The sequence below is a fragment of the Engraulis encrasicolus genome, chromosome 9 (assembly GCF_034702125.1).
Source record: "Engraulis encrasicolus isolate BLACKSEA-1 chromosome 9, IST_EnEncr_1.0, whole genome shotgun sequence".
Classification (NCBI taxonomy): Eukaryota; Metazoa; Chordata; class Actinopteri; order Clupeiformes; family Engraulidae; genus Engraulis; species Engraulis encrasicolus.
This window is the reverse complement of record NC_085865.1, coordinates 44,686,194-44,703,693: the sequence shown is the minus strand read 5'-3', so window position 1 is coordinate 44,703,693 and position 17,500 is coordinate 44,686,194. Positions and strand designations below refer to the sequence as shown.

Here is a 17,500-nt window from a genome sequence, read left to right as displayed (position 1 = left end):
TAACCGCTCAAAGTCACTCAGCTGATGCGATCATATGAGCCGGAGTATATCATGAATGTCTATTCGCTAAACTGGGTCTGTGTGTGTGTGTGTGTGTGTGTGTGTGTGTGACGTGTGTGTGGTGTGTGTGTGTGTGTGTGTGTGTGTGTGTGTGTGTGTGTGTGTGTGTGTGTGTGTGTGTGTGTGTGTGTGTGTGTGTGTGTGTGTGTGTGTGTGTGTGTGTGTGTGTGTGTGTGTGTGCACTCACTTGCACACTTGCAGAAGCTCAATGAGTAAATGACCTCCTTTACGTAAAGCAACACTTCTTGCATGACTGATTTCATGTCATGTTGACCTCCTGTGCAAGAGCCCTACTTCTTTTTTCTATTGTGAATGGTTAGAAACATGCCATTCCTTTTGCTCTATGGTTGAGCACTTCCTAAGCTCATCAGTGCTGCATAGTTTATTTATCTGTCTTTAATTCAACACTCAGATAGTCGATTTAACACTGAAAGTGTTTGTCCTACACTGCAAAATGACAGTGTGGGCGTGCCCTCCTAGTGACGCAAGCCTTCGGCCTTGCGTCTATCGTTTCTGATCTCTAGAAAAATCGTGAACTCATCCCACTTTGTGGGAAACCAAACAAACAGTAGCACACCTTGACTTGGTCAGACCAAGTCTCGAAGAGATTTGAAAGTCGATGATAATCAGGCTAGTGTTGATATGGCGTGGTTAAGTTATTGTGACTTACTGACACGGAAAGACCTCAATGCCACGTCCACATCTATCCAGTAATGTGTGTGTGTCTCCCTGACTCTTCACAAACAGACAGTGGAAAAACACAACTTTTATAGTGTGGCTCATTTTGTTCCATTTCCCTGTGCTATCTCTCTCTCTCTCTCTCTCTCTCTCTCTCTCTCTCTCTCTCTCTCTCTCTCTCTCTCTCTCTCTCTCTCTCTCTCTCTCTCTGTCTATTCCATATCTCCGGATAATTAGTTGAACCGTAACCAGCCGGTGACGCTACATGACATCCTGCGCATCCTGCGTCTGCACGTGTCGGTGCCTCAGTGTGACATCTTCGGCTACCTGAGCGTCGACTCAGAGATCGTCATCCTCATCGTGCCCGTGGACCAGACGCCTACAGCATTGCAGGTAATGCACAGCACTGCTAAGACTTAGCTATGGCAGCCGTGGCCTAATGGTTAAGGACATGTGCTCTGTATGAGAGTGTTGCAGGTTCGAATACCATCCGTTCACTTCCTACCTCGCCCCATTGCTGAAGTGCCCTTGAGCAAGACACCTAGCCTCACATTGCTCCATGGACATTGCTAACCCTGTAATCACTCAAAATAACTGTAAGTTGATTTGCATAAAAGCGTCAAGGACAGTGTAATGCAATGTAATGAGGAAGGGAGAGAGGGCTAGAGAGAGAGCAAACGTTTGGGTGACTGTATAGATATAAGGATTGACAGCATGAATGAATGTGGCCACACCACTGCAAGCAATACACAGCACGACTATGGCTTAGCGAGAGAAGAGAGAGAACATGTTTGGGTGAATGTATTGATATGAACAGCTAAAGGATTGACTGTATGAATGAATATGCCCATACCACTGCTTAGACTGCAAAGCAGAAGTTCTATGGCTTAGAGAGAGAGGGAGGAGCAGACGGAGATAGAGGGGTGGGGGGTGTAGAGAAAGTAGAGTAGTAGAGTAGAGTAGAGTAGCCTTTATTATTTATTGATCCCAAGGAAAATGAAGGTGTCAAGTAGCATACATACATATACATACATAATACAGAAGAAGACACAAGGACATAACAAACAACATGGCACATACAGTATATCAGAAAATGATGTGATCATGTTTAATACTTGGAAATACTGCAAACATGTGAAAATCAAAAAGGATGGACTGTTCCTTTAACACATGGAGTTCTCTCTGACTACATAAATGAATGATACAGCGGATGGCTGAAGGTCTTACAGACAAACCACACTGTCAAGGTCGGGTCTTCGCAATATCCTGTTCTTTGTTTTTCATTTCTCTATCACTGTTTGTGCCTCCTCTCTTTACTCTTCCTTTCTCTGTCTCATTCTCTTTCTAGCTCTCTCGCTCTATGTTCCTCTGCCTCACTCTGATTGAATTCTCTCGCTTTTTTTCACTGTTTCTGTCTTTCCTTTTTCTCTCTGTCTCTAAGTCTTTCACACTCTCACACTCTCTCTGGCTGTTGACATTGGTTGCCAGCAATGCCATCTAAACCAACAGACATGATAAGGGGAGCAGTGTACAAACGAGCTCCATCAAGGAGAAAAGCACTGTGAAACTGCCTTCCTCAAAGTAAAAAAAACCCACAAAAACCCTGCCTTCCTCTTTGTGTCTGGATACACCAATCTCATGTAATAAATAAATAAATAAATAAAAAATAAAATACAAGTGTCTTTAAGCGGAAATAAATGCACACATTAAGTAATTAAACTGAAGAGGCAGGTTAGGTTCAATGTCACCATCTTTCTTTTGACAATGTTCACAACAAAATGTTCTCACGCATCAACAACATACAGTAGTAGACAATGATATGCGATTTGAACAGTTAGGACCAGACAGGTCATAACAGCCACTTGAAGTGCAAGGCAATTAAAGCTCGGGAGTATTATTATTAGAGTAGACCTTAAGACTTAGAATTCATTAATATATTACATTGCTGTTGAATGTGTTCTCATTATCAAATGTCTGAAAGCTCACATCTTTATTATGATCCCTAGGAAGACTTGTTGAGTATTTAAGACTGGCGTTGGTGTCATGGTGTCACTGCCTACGACGTAGTGTACAGTAAAAGGATTGCTCTCTCTCTCTCTTTTATTAAAGCACTTGTGAATTTGCTCCATTTACAGAACTTGTAAGCTGCCATTGCATTTACATCTCAATGCTTTCTGGGTAAAAAGTGACATCATATGGTTGGTATTGAGGATGTCTTTTTGGCAGCAACAGCGTGGCACCAATAGGCTACTGTATCTTTGATTGGGCCTGAAGTAGATGCAACCAGGTGATGCCACGCACTTTTTACAACAATGGAAGCTTATGAGTGAAAGGATTTTTTTTTAACATTTGAGGGAAACCAAGAACATTTTGCCCTATACTGCCTCATATACTGTAAGGCCAACACCTCCTGCTAGACGGGGCTCCTCTTAAAGGGACAATGTGTGAGAATTTTTGTTGTTTATTTTCAGAATTCATGCTGCCCATTCACTAATGTTACCTTTTTCATGAATACTTACCACCAGCATCAAATTTTAAGTATTCATTATGACTGGAAAAATGGCACTTTTCATACATGAAAACGGGGATCTTCTCCATGGTCCGCCATTTTGAATTTCCAAAAATAGCCATTTTTATCTGCAAAAATGACTGTACTTGGACCATACTAGAAAATATTTGTTTATTACTTTGTAAACTTTCATGTAAAGATCAAATTTGGCAATATGCAGCCCAGTTTCAATGAGCAGCATAGTTTCAGTACCTTTTTTGACCATTTCCTGCACAGTGTCCCTTTAAAGGTTAACCTGTACGAAGTGTTAAAGTATAGGTTGCTTGATGATAACGCTATTACCAGCCATTGCCACACACAGCACACAGCACACAGCAGGGTAAGGGCGCCAGCAGGAGGCCTATGGTAAGCCCCACATCCCTCTCTACCACATTACAATTGGCTGCTGATGAAATGCTATTGTAATGACCATTCATTAAGTGGATGTTAAAACACTCTGGTATTAGCCGTTAAGTAGGGCTACAAGTTGAGAAAAGGTTAGGGCGTATGTACGCGGATTATACTTTTTTCCTTTCCCTTTGTTCTGTGTGTGTGTGTGTGTGTGTGTGTGTGTGTGTGTGTGTGTGTGTGTGTGTGTGTGTGTGTGTGTGTGTGTGTGTGTGTGTGTGTGTGTGTGTGTGTGTGTGTGTGTGTGTGTGTGTGTGTGTGTGTGCGCGCGTGTGCGTGTGCATGTGCATGTGCGTGTGCGTGTGCGTGTGGCGTGGCTCAAGTGTGTAGTGGTGGCGTGCATATGTGTGCGTGTGTCGGAGTGTGTGCGTGTGTATGTGCGTGTGTGTGTGTGTGTGTGTGTGTGTGTGTGTGTGTGTGTGTGTGTGTGTGTGTGTTGGGGCATAGCTTAAAGGCAATTTTCTCTGCCCGTTATTGCAGTGGCCTTGCCTCGAGTCATTCTCACACCACCTGACATGATGTGTGAATAAGAACTACTGAGCTGAAATTACTGCTTTCAGATGTCAGTCTTCCTTCTCAGAGCCAACAAAGAAAGCTAAAGTGACAACAGGCCCTTTTGGGAGTGTTGTGATACTCTTTCATAGGTCTAACCATCACAATTGTGTTGTCACCGCCGATGTCAAAATAGTCAGCGCATGATATGGCTTGTTTGAAACGATTTGCTGGCTTAAAGGAGTACTTTGTGGTCTTGATTCTGAGGTCTGAAGAAAACCTCACCTCAGTGTCAGTGTATTATTTTGGGAGGGTACAGTGTGGTACGGAGGTGTTCAGACAAGACTGCCAAGATGTCATCGCTCAGCTGGTAATTTCAAAACAAGTCCATCAGCAAGAATTAATATTAAACTAGAAGCACTCAGAGAGTGCAAATCTTTCACAAAGGTGAAGAATCTTTTTTAAAAATCTGCAAAATTTCATCAAAATCCGTTCATAACCTTTTGAGGTATCCTGCTGACAGACAGACAAACAAACCAATGTGACCGAAAACATAACCTCCTTGGCGGAGGTAACTACACACACAGCATGGGCAGTCATGGGTGAGCGGTTAGGGCGTCAGACTTGCATCCCAGAGGTTGCCGGTTCGACTCCTGACCCGCCAGGTTGGTGGGGGGAGTAATCAACCAGTGCTCTCCCCCATCCTCCTCCATGACTGAGGTACCCCTGAGCATGGTACCGTCCCACCGTACTGCTCCCCATGGGGCGCCACTGAGGGCTGCCCCCTTGCACGGGTGAGGCATAAATGCAATTTCGTTGTGTGCAGTGTTCACTTGTGTGCTGTGGAGTGCTGTGTCACAATGACAATGGGAGTTGGAGTTTCCCAATGGGCTTTCACTTTTCACTTTTTCACACTGTCACTGTGGAGAGGTTTGGTTTGGAAGGGTAGCAGGAATCTGCGTGGAGTGTATTTGGGTGTTCAAAATGTCGATACATAATAATTTGGTATGAACCTGAAATTATTTCCTATGCTTTCTGATCTGAAAATAAACGGTATATGATAAAAAAAAACAAGCCCGTGTGAAAAAGATGACAATAAAGCTGTCTTGTATTACGTACATGGATGGCTACAGTGTATGGTGTTCAGACAAGAGTGTCCCAAAATATCCTAACTCACCTTGTAACTTGGAAACAAACCCATTGTTTCATATGTGTAACCTCCACACTTAACGATACCTCTCCCTTCCGATGTCCCCTCCCCCCACAGATCAGGCCTACAGCAAGGAGACTTTCTGGTTTAGCAATGATGAGCAATAAATAACAACAAAATACAAGCCCATTGTCTCACAGGTCTAACCGCCCTACTTTGCATCACCTCCCTCCCCCATCCCCGATTCCCCTTCTCCCCCAACAGATCGAGGCCTGCAGCAAGGAGGCGGAGAAGATCGATTCCCTCATCAACTATGGCAGCCCCACGCTGGTGTCACACGTGCCCTTATCGGCCTTTCTCACGTCCGAGGTCAAAGTGTCCACCATCAGCTCGTCAGCCGGACGGCCCTCCGCCACCCCCCTGCCCCACCTCTGCCTCTCCCTCCCCCTCCTGCTGCTGCTGCTCATGTTGGTGGGGGCTCCATGGGGACACTAGTCCCCCCCCCACCAACTCACCCCCCAGCCCCCCTCCCCTCCTCTCCTCCTCCTCTTTCTTCTCTCCACCACCTGCGCCCCTCCCTGCCTCTCCCTTACATCCAGCACACCCACCCCCCTACCCCCATCCTCTTCACTTCCCTTTACCATCAGTAACCTCGCTCACACTGCGCCAACACCCAGTTGCCTAGCAACGACACGACGACCACGTGTGCCTGACCTTTGACCCTTTGCGGTCGCCCCCGGCGACAGGAGGAGGGGCGAGGGGGTCCCAGCGACTCAAAGTGCTGCCGTTTTTTTTTGACAATCAACCCAGAGAGCCTGCCAAGGACAATCAGAATCAGCTTTATGTATACACACACAGAAGTACACACACACACACACACACAAGCACGCACGCACGCACGCACGCACGCACGCACGCACGCACGCACGCACACACACACACACACACACACGCACACACACACACACACACACATCAAACAGGGGGACTGAAACCCGCCACATACTGTTAAGGAAATGAGGAGATAGATACAATAGTTGTGGTCATTTTGTTCTCCCCGTTTTGTAGCACACTCTTACCGGAAGGCAGAACTAGTCTTTGCTTTGCTTTGTCTCCACGCTCATCTCCAGTCCAGTGGCTCTTCTCTCCCTTTCTCCTCTGGAAGGGAGGAGATGGAAGGAAAAGGAGAAAAAAAGGAGGAATGAGAGATGAGGGGTAGATTGAGAAAGAACGAGAGAAGAGCAGGTAGCTTTATTTTTAGCCTGTTTTTGAGAGAGGGGACAAATACAAAATTCTGTCCTCAGGGCTTCATTATTACTCTAAACCCCTTTCCAACACACATGCGCAGGCACGCACGCACGCACCCACACACGCGCTCGCGCGCGCACACACATACACACACACACACACACATGCACGCATGCTTTAACAACATTCTTTAACATTCCACATCCTCTCCTCTCACACAATACACACCCAGAAATCCCCACACACTTACCTGTGCATGCACCTCTCCTCTCCTCCACACGTCTCTATGTAAATATGAGAGGGCGAGAGATGCTGTGCTCGAACTGGAACAAATCGAATCCTGACAGGAAAACCATTCCACCCCCATAAGCTCAAAGACACACGACAAAAAAGGGATCTTCGCTGTTCCTCTGTACAGATAAAAAGAAAAAGAAAAAAAAGGAATAATGAAGGAAAGAGCAGCCATGTGTACGTGAATATGACAATCATTACTTATCCATCATTGGGTAACGACAAACCGTAAATTTATAAATATAGATATCTATAAATATATCTGTAAAAAAATCCTATATGAAGTAATGCAAAAATGTAATGTATGAATTTAAAAAATAGCAAAAATGTTTTTATTTTGTTCTAAAAATGAAGAAGCTCAGATCACAATGTGCCATGTTTTTTTTTTTTTTTAAATGTAGTTCTTGCATGACAATTATGAAGGATCTTTTTGTGTTTGTTTATCTTGTCTCGAATGTATTGTGTTTTCCCCCGTCTTCTGTCCTTGCGTCCCGCGTCCTTGTGCCGTTCCTGTCCCCATGTGTTTCGTCAAACTGCCTATGACGCATGAAGTCTCCACGCCCCCATCCCTTCACCCCCCATCCCCATCCTTAGCCACCCCCCACTGCAACCCCTCCTCCTCCTCCACCCCCATCCCTCCACCTCCACCCCCACCCCCAAACCATCCCCATCCGTAGCCACCCCCCACACTAACCCCTCCTCCGACCCCACCCCCACCCCCACCCCCACCCCATCCGCCTTATCGACAGTATTATTGTGCCTCGGCAGCTGATTTGCAACAGTTCCTCTTGAGTCTTTATCTTACGTCTCCTTTCTGTTTCCTTGCATCTTTGTGCTTGTTTTTTTTCCTTGTTTGTTTTGTTTTCAGCATTGTTTTTGCTCCATTGTCTCCTTTTGTTTGTTTTGTTCTTAGTCGCTTGTGTCATTTCCTGTCATATTTTGTATTACAATTAAATGGGTTCATATTTGCCAACGTGAGTGAGTTATAGAGTGCGTGAGGATTGTGGAGGATTGTCGCTGCTCGGTTAAAAAGTATTTTCTGTACTTCTTCGCCGGGTAGCTTCCCTCCTCCCGATTCTGGTACGGCTCCTTTGCAATGTGTCGAAACGCCAAGAAGAGAATGCATATTTTATAAAGCATAAAGCCTGACTGTGGACAGAGTGCTGTGTGTGTGTCTGGTGTGTTGCATCATGTGCATTGCGTAATGATTGTTGAGATTTTTTACATCGCAGGAGTTTAAGTTCCAGCAGCTGCTGACTTGCTTAGTGGAACGTCTCTCTCCGTCTCTCTTGCTCTCGCTCTCGCTCTCGCTCTCGCTCTCTCTCTCTCTCTCTCTCTCTCTCTGTGGGCAGGGGTGAAGTTAGACTTCCTGAAATATTTAACAACCACATTCGAACATGTGTATGTTTTCTTTCTCTCTCTCTCTCTCTCTCTCTCTCTCTCTCTCTCTCTCTCTCTCTCTCTCTCTCTCTCTCTCTCTCTCTCTCTCCTCTGTGCCTAGTAGAGGAAGATATGCCCTTCTCTTTGTCTGTCTTTCTCTCTTTCTTCATCTGCGTATGTCTCTATCAATGTCTGTCTCTGTCTTTTTGTGTCTGTGCATGTCAGTTCAACTCTATGTTCTCTCACACACACACACACACACACACACACACACACACACACACACACACACACACACACACACACACACACACACACACACACACACACACACACACACACACACACACACACACACACACACACACACACACACACACACACACACTCATACATATTAGAATGATCTCCATATATATTTGAGTGGATTTCCTCCTTCTCCAGTGGCACTGTTATCATTCCAGACAGCCCATACGATGAAGACGCCTACAGAAAATAAAAAACCTCCAACTCCGCAGAGCGTCTCGGGTCAGCGTATATAGTCTTCCGAGCCCCATCCCGTGGCACTCTGCAATGCAGCAGGTTGCAACGTTATGCAATGTAAAGCCTGCTCCATCCATGCCTGCCTGCCTTCCTGCCTGCCTCCCCAGCACTGCGACTGTCTGCAAGCGATAAGCCCATAACACTTTGTTTCATTATTCACAAAAACTGGCGACTTGACAGTGAGCAATTGTTTCATTTAAAGGAAGAGGAGATGCGTACCATATACACTCATATGCAGTAGGCCTATGTATTTATGGATCAAACGTTTTACATGCTTGTTTTATTGTTCACAAAACCTATGTGAACATAGGCTTGATGGTGAGAAATTATTTCAGTTAAAGGAAAAAGGAGATGTGTACTAGGCTACCGCTACACACATGCATATGTAATTATGGATCAAACGTTTTACACTTGTTTGTTTACATGACCTACATTTAAGGTTATTACCATCATTTCTTTGTGAGACCCAAACACATATGAATGGTTAGGCTTAATCTTTCAGCTTCGTTATCTCAAGGCTACACATTTACTTGAATTGGTCTATAAGAATGAATATGGAGGAGGTACAATACAAAATCTGTAGAAAGTGAGCAGGTCATGGCCCATTCATTTCAAAGGGAAATGTGGGCAATGATGTCCAACAAAACGGAGCACATATTCTTCAACAGTATATATAAAGAATTCCATAGCACATTTCTGTCGCCATTAAGTGGCATATTAGTGATTGATATGAGTTTAGTGCAGAGCGCTTTATCAAGGAAATTGGCCATTGGATGTTCAAAAATTGACAGTAATGTGCCCTTACAAGCATGTAATAGAGTTGAGCAGCCACCAAGGCAATGGGAGAACTGATGTGATGTCTGAAAAATGGAAACAATGACGTGTCCTGCGTCTTGGCTGAAGGTAACCAGTCAAGTTCAAACCCGTGCACAATGAAGAATAAGACTCAAGACCACTTTTCACATCACCGATTGCAAAGAAATGCTCGAAGAGGTTTGAACAGAAATAAAAAGTTACATGTAAACTGATTTTGTTATGTGCAAAGTTTTCCCATCAAGTAAGAGCCCAACCTAGCCCTAGTGTTACTGCCTGTGTTTTTGCTCATGGTCCTGATTTTGTAATGGTCTGTCCCAGAAAAAAAACTGTCCTGGACACTAAATGAAGGATTGCATTCAAGCAAAAAGATTGATTGAGTTTGAAATGGCAGGCCAGGTCATTCATTTTGAATTACTTAGTAATCCACAAATGGTCTGATTATATTTGTCTGGGGAGGGTTTTCAGTCGTTTTTCAGATGACAGGTGTTACTGGCAAATAAGAGAATGCAGTTGAATGTCAACTGTCAGTGATTGGTCGGAGCTCATTTCAAACCAGAGCTGAGCTCACTCCTCCCACCCAAGGGCTCCAGGGCACCGAGGATCCAGACCTAAAAGGAATAACAAAGTAATTCATGTGGTCTGGTAAAACCAGACTGACAACCCTATCTGGCCCTCGTCATTCATAAGCTTCCACTCAATGATAATTTCCAAATAAATGAGGTTATGATAAGACTAGGCTGGGAAGAGCCCATAATGTCACCAAATTAAACATGGTGGGTGCCAACGCCACAGGCTCGCTCTGTCCTCGCTCTTTCCTGACTTCCTGTGCCCCCTGCTTCCTGTGTTTTGACAGGGGCTGCGGAGCCCCCCAAGGCTTCAGGGGTGACAGTTGGAGAAACCGTGACAACACTACACAACCCCACCCCACACACCAAAACACATTCACCCATACCCACGCGCGCGCACACGCGCACACACACACACACACACACACACACACACACACACACACACACACACACACACACACACACACACACACACACACACACACACACACACACACACACACACACACACACACATACATTAAGCGTTAATGGAACGTCACCACCTGGGCAAAGTAGGTAGACATGGAGTCCTGCCCCTGAGCCATCTGTGCATACCACACATCATTACCGCAGAAGAGGAGAAGGCAAGGCAGGGGATGGATAATAACAAAGAGAAGCAGAGAGAGAGAGAGAGAGAGAGAGAGAGAGAGAGAGAGAGAGAGAGAGAGAGAGAGAGAGAGAGAGAGAGAGCACGCATGTGGGGAGAGAGAAGTGGTGTAGTTTACTTTTTTGTGGTGGGTATGCTGTATATTTGAGCATTTTTTGAGGTGGGTGTACTGTATATATTTGTGTTATTCTAAATAATTGATCAACCAATTTTAGGTGGGTATACTGAAATCCCTGAAATGTTCTGGTGGGTATACTCAGTGTACCTGTGTTCTACGTAGACTACACCACTGGGAGAGAGTGATTGAGAAAGGAGAGACTGAGAGAAGTGGCAGCTGACAGAAATGAAGAGTAGAGAAGACAACAAAGGAGCAGACAGAGTTCTGTAGGTATGTCCGTGTTGCTATAGGCACGGTCCTCCTGAGACTCTGGACATGGTCTAAAATAGGCATACTTCTGTGCCCATCTCACAAAGAGCGGCTGCACACACAGCTGAGAGAGACAGAAACTTGACAGAAATAATGACAGAAGTAGAAAAGAAAAAGAAACCGGTGCCAACATACTTGCACAAACGAAAGCCTCTAATTAGTTCATGTTTGGTCTGTCCAATTCCTTTCCACCACCATGGTCTTTTTGTTGTTGTTGTTGTGTGCATTATGTAAGTTTGATAATGAACTAGCAGTTCAACTTCAGTTCTCCCTTCTCCCTGCCATGAATTACGTTCGGCTCTGACAGTGTCAGCAGCAGTGATGGCCTTAAAAGCAATAAAGAATATAATGGATGTGGATCTGAGACCTGACGTACTCTACAGTATGTCTCTCTCCTCTGTTTGGCTAACTCCCGTGTGAAATATCACGTTTCAAACTTAAACGGGCCTGCAGTGAGATCTCATTACTGATAAATGGTGTGTGACTGTGACCTATACCCACCTCCTGTGTGTGTGTGTGTGTGTGTGTGTGTGTGTGTGTGTGTGTGTGTGTGTGTGTGTGTGTGTGTGTGTGTGTGTGTGTGTGTGTGTGTGTGTGTGTGTGTGTGTGTGTGTGTGTGTGTGTTTGTAATGGGAGTGGAAAGATGTCTGAGTGAGTGACAGAACAAGAGCAGTGACAGAAAGAGGACAGACATACTAAGAAAGAACAAACCTGTTATGTGTGTGAGAGACAAGAAGGGATGGAAAGAGAGAAGAAGAAGAAGAAGAAGAAGAAGAAGAAGAAGAAGAAGAAGAAGAAGAAGAAGAAGAAGAAGGAGAAGGAGAGGAAGAGAGAGTGGCGTGTGAGTGAAATTCAGACAGAGTGACCTCTGTGAGTGTGGGTGTGTGTGCACAGGGGCAACGTTCAGACTGGGCCCCATGTAGGCTATATAGGGGGCCCACACACAGTCTGTTTTATGAAAATACATTGCTGGGGGGGGGGTTTATTGGAGCTGATTGTGCACAGTGCCCACAATTTGCTGCTACGCCCCTGTGTGTCCATGAGTGTGAGAGAAAGAAACAGAGAATTCAGCAGCTAGTGAGTGAGCCTACACCACGTGCCTGTCTGGACCGGTTTGTGTGTGTGAGGACTGCTGCTGCTGCTGCTGCTGCTGCTGTGGAGGCTGCTCCGCTCGTCTAGGCCACGACTGACTGTCCTCATTTGCATGTCTGCCTCAAGGCTCCACTTCCTCTGCGTGTTGCTTCAGCACAGCCAGGGGCGGATCTAGACATTTTTGGGCCCTTGGCGAAACATAAACATGGGGGCCTCAAAAGTCAACACGTCGCCTATGGAAGGAGCAAAGGTCCTATTTTAGTGCTTTTGATTACTTTACCTAAGTGACAAATTAAGATCAGACCTACTTTATTTGCGTGTTTATTGCAACTGGTGTGACAGTTGGTGGCCCCTATGGAGGCCCGATTTGGTCAGGGCCCTGGGCAATTGCCTAGGTTTGCCTCATGTAAAGTCCGCCTCAGAGTACGGCGAGCACAGGGGGAGCCCAGCTCACGGTGCAGCGGGCGCTAGTGAAATCAGAAACTCTTGATGTAGGCCTACTCATATCGCAGAGAGCCCGAGACCGAGCGGGGAGATAGTAGAGTAAAAATTCAAATCAGATGCGGTTTTACCAAATAGGCAGACTAGGCAATTTCCTAAGGCCCCACCAAAACTGTCCACTGTAGGGCTCCCTAACAGCTAGCAAAAATAATTGCTAGCCACAGGTCAATATTTCGCCCAGGGTCCAAAAATAGGTTGAACGGCCACTGATAGCAATACACCACAGATTTTACCTCACAACACTCTTCATTTACTGAGAGAGCAAGATATCTCATGATAAAAAAATCCAATAAAGATGGGGGCTCCAGAGAGCTCACAGGCAGCGGGAAGACTACAGATGCTATCTGCCAGCTAATTGTCTTTTCCATTGGAAGTTGCTGATCAGCTTGCTCATGCCCATAGTGTGACAGAGAGACAAACACACACACACACACACACACACACACACACACACACACACACACACACACACACACACACACACACACACACACACACACACACACACACACACACACACACACACACACACACACACACACACAGACACACACAGAGGACAAGAGATTGAGTAAGTTTTTTATCGATTTCAACTTTTTCTCTAAAATCATACCATCAACTTCTCAACTGTTCTAAAGAAAAGAAAAAAAAATGCCAATGGCCAAGATGATGCCAATGGGAGAAGTCAGTGCAAAAGAGGCTTTGTGATACTTTCCAACAAAGAGTTAGTTGGTTTAAAAAATATATATATAGAGAGATATGTGCCATGAATAACTACCAAATGCATTGGGCCTGCAATATTCTGACTGATGTAGTCCTTATATGTCAGCAAGCACACAGTCTCTCTCTCTCTCTCTCTCTCTCTCTCTCTCTCTCTCTCTCTCTCTCTCTCTCTCTCTCTCTCTGATGGGGGGGGGGGGGTTCAGCAGGGTGCCATTTCATCAAAGCCGTACATCAGAATCTTTGATTCACCTGACGGAATTTCCTACATTCCCTAAAAGTAATCCTCATAAACCAAGTCTTATAAAGCTGCCTTCAGCTTCTGCTCATCCTTAAGGGACTTGAAATATGCCGAGCTTCAGCTATTTCTCTGCCCAAAAATGAATTAACCTTGTTTTTGCTCAGTAGGCATCTGCTTATGTGGTAACCCTGGTGTGCTTCGTGTATTTGTTTAATTAGAAGAAAGAATGTGGCTATATCTGTTATTTTTTTGGCTAGATGTGCTTAGTTGATAAATTAGACACAAGAGTGAAGAAAAAATATTTCCCCCTAAGCCAACACATTTGTATTTGGCCTACTTCTCCAGGGTCCCATTAAAATATAATAGTCAGCTTTGCCTTTTTAGATGCGTCCCAGCATCTCTATAAGAGGGTCTGTCCGTCCGCTGTCCGTCCGTCCGTCCGTCCGCCCGTCTGAAACGCATTCCTTGTCTGAAACGCTGTCTTGTCTGAAACGCTGTCTGAAACGCGTTCCTTCCTGTGTCCACAAGGCGGAGGCAGAGAGGCATTTTGGCCTGGAGCGAATGTGTGTCAAAACGTATACGATATGTTACCAAACCGGCAAGGCTAAGCTGATTGCATTGTGAGACAACTGAGGGGTGCATAAAATTTTCGGCATTGTTTTGCGTTTGGACAGTGGTAGGCAACTTCGTTCCTTCTCCACAGCACACCAACACCACTGTGAGTGTCACTTAATGTTCACGGTCTTGTGATAGGCCTACACTTCGGCTGATAGTGTCGCGTTGTGCAGCTATTTTGGTTCATCAGAATGGAAATTAACGATTTACAAGTCGGCAGGCAGTATTTCACACAGATGTTTGTGCTCGGATAGAGGGGCGTTAGCATTGCATAACGCTCCACGACATGGAGCCGTAATAAGTTGACAGGCGACCAGCAGCGCTACAGCACTTCCTCTAAACGTGAGTTTGCAAACATTCTGCCACTACGTTTCAGTGAGTAGTCAGTGTTCTCGAACTAGTAGACAGATGGGCCATTTGCATTTCACATACGCTGTGTTACTGATGTTCTCGGGCATATTGCAAGGGAGAACGCTCCACGACATGGAGCCGTAATAAGTTCACAGGCGACCAGCAGCGCTACAGCTCTTCCTCTAAACGTGAGTTTGCAAACATTCTGCCACTACGTTTCAGTGAGTAGTCTGTGTTCTCGAACTAGTAGACAGATGGGCCATTTGTATTTCACATACGCTGTGTTACTGATGTTCTCGGGCATATTGCAAGGGAGAGTCGTTTTCTGCTGGCGGCGCGTGGACCCCACAGGTGCTTTCCCTTGCGCTCAGAGAGAGCACGGGACAGAACGCGTCTTTTGCTTCGTTTGCAGTCGTATGCATTTGGTAAACTCTGCCACTGAAGCTCACTGCTTTGTGCCTTGACGGTAAAAAGCTGGCATTGAAAATTAAGCGCACAATGCATCCAAACTGTGAACCCATAGCGCATGATTCACCCAAACGGTTTTATTTATTTATTAGGCTATTTGGCGATGTTTAGTTTCTTTCCCACATGCACATGACGCTGAAATGGCGTGATAGCCTACTAAAGGTTGATAAATAACCTAGTACTAATAATATCTGGTAATTTGTAATGTAGCCACTTGATCTATGTGAAATTTGAAATTAGATGCTTCTTTTCCAAATCCAAGCATGACCCAGTCTAAACTGCAAAATACAAAGCTTTGTCTCGTCATTTCACTGCCTGCCACATTATTTGGAGTTTCCATGGGCAATAGGCTATGACCAATAAACAAAAAGCACATCCTCAGAGGGGGGTGGGCGTTGACAGGTTAGGAGGAGGCCAGCGGGGCGTTTTGGGGGGAAAAAAGGTTGGAACTGGCATAGAGGGACGCATCTGTTGTCCGCCTGTCGGCCTTGTTCAAACACAACACATAATCCAACAGGATGAAGCCAAGCTAGACAGTGATGAATGCTGTGCCTATAAACGCAAACCAATCTAGCAAAAAAACTTCTGCACGGAGCAAGCTCTAGATCTTCACTCATCCCCACTTGAGTCAGTCACTGATACGGTATCTGTCTCGTTCATCGGTTTTAATGTGCCATAACGAAATGTCTTTCACTGCTTCTCGCATCCCCGCGGGCTTCAGGACTTTAGACAAGATGTCAAGAACAGGCAGGGGAAGACAATGCCCCAAGGGAAGATAGAAAGAGCTATCAATGACATATTCTGGTGCCCTTAAAAACACAGCCATGAAATGTACTGAAATCAGCTTTTTGTAACTTTCTTTGCTATTGGGGAGAGTGGGGTAAGTAGTACCAAGTTGTGCCATATATACAGTAACCAAAGTAAATTTTGGTCATGTGATATAACATAAGCGGAGTGTGACTTTTGCATCGGGGGGCAAAAATACAAACCCCAACTCCATAGAAGTTGGGACACAAGGTAAATTGTGAATAAAAATAAAATACTGCCATTTTCAAAACGTCTGATTCTGACATTAGATGGAGAACGGCACGAAGAAAACAGATCAGCCATCAAAACGGACCAAAATTATTGTTTTGGGGGATATTCATGAATATGTAAAAACAACACGTCTCAAACGAGTTGGGACGGGGACAATGAAAGGCAGCTAAGTTCAAGGAAGACTAAAAACAAAACAAAAAACAACACTTATAGTTAAATACATTAACTGACGAGATGATGTTATATAAAAAACAGTGTTAATTCATATACTGGATATGATTTCACCAGCTTAAATGGTGGGTGTATTCCTTGTCATGTTTTGTAATGTTTTCCTTTCTGTAGTCCTTACAGCGTGACAGGTCTTGACCAAAAGCCCGTCATTTTATCACCTGCTGGTCCTTGATGATGGAGTTAAACTGTTATAACACAGTATATAATGCAATTTGTCCTTACTATGTGGCAGTAATTGAAGATCTCCCTTCAAAACATAATGCATGAGTGGCTTTTCATGCTGTTTAAAATCCATTTGAATCATTCAACACTGTATTTAACTCTACAGATGAGTGAGAACAACTTAACCAATGCACTACTGCACCCCCATGCCATCATGGAGGCTGACTTTTGAAGTTAGCACTAACACAAGTTGGATGGTCTATTTTCACTGTAGCACAGGATGTGCAAGACAATATTATTTTAAAAAAGAATTGACTTCTGCAACTTCTGCAAGCAAAGGACAGTTTCCCATGTCTTCTGGATATATTTCAGGTAAGCTTGGGAATGTTAAACCCCTCTATCATTTGCACACATGAAGCATTCTTAATATGGTCAATTTTCAATAGCTGTAATTCTTGGAGTGCTAGAGTGAGACAACAGCCAATATATATTTCATGATGTCATGAACCTATACAATGATTTTAAAGACAAATATATGTCTTATATACACTCAATCGTGGTAAATCAAAGGGAATTCAAAAATGTATGTAATAACTATGGTAATGTGATGGCCTTATACCTGGACACTCATATTGTCCATCAGTACAATTCATTTTGAAATGTTCTTCTTTGTTGTTTTATCTTATTTGGATGTTTATTAAATTTCACTGATCCTCGTCCCAACTTATTTGAGACGTGTTGCAGTTATCAAATTAGAAATGAGTACATATTAGGGGTGTAACGATATCGAACCGAACCGACGTACCGTACCGAAAAGACCTG

At 44.6% G+C, this 17,500-nt stretch overlaps 1 protein-coding gene across 1 annotated transcript in view; it reads left to right on the top strand.

Moving 5' to 3' along the window:
- Positions 1-5,864, top strand: part of reck (reversion-inducing-cysteine-rich protein with kazal motifs) — a 106,447-nt gene extending 100,583 nt beyond the window's left edge. The window contains exons 20-21 of the mRNA XM_063207222.1: positions 976-1,131; positions 5,601-5,864. Coding sequence (XP_063063292.1) covers positions 976-1,131; positions 5,601-5,831 — 387 coding nt within the window. The 3' untranslated portion in view covers positions 5,832-5,864. The remainder of the gene's footprint in view (positions 1-975; positions 1,132-5,600) is intronic.
- Positions 5,865-17,500: the final 11,636 nt, after the last annotated feature.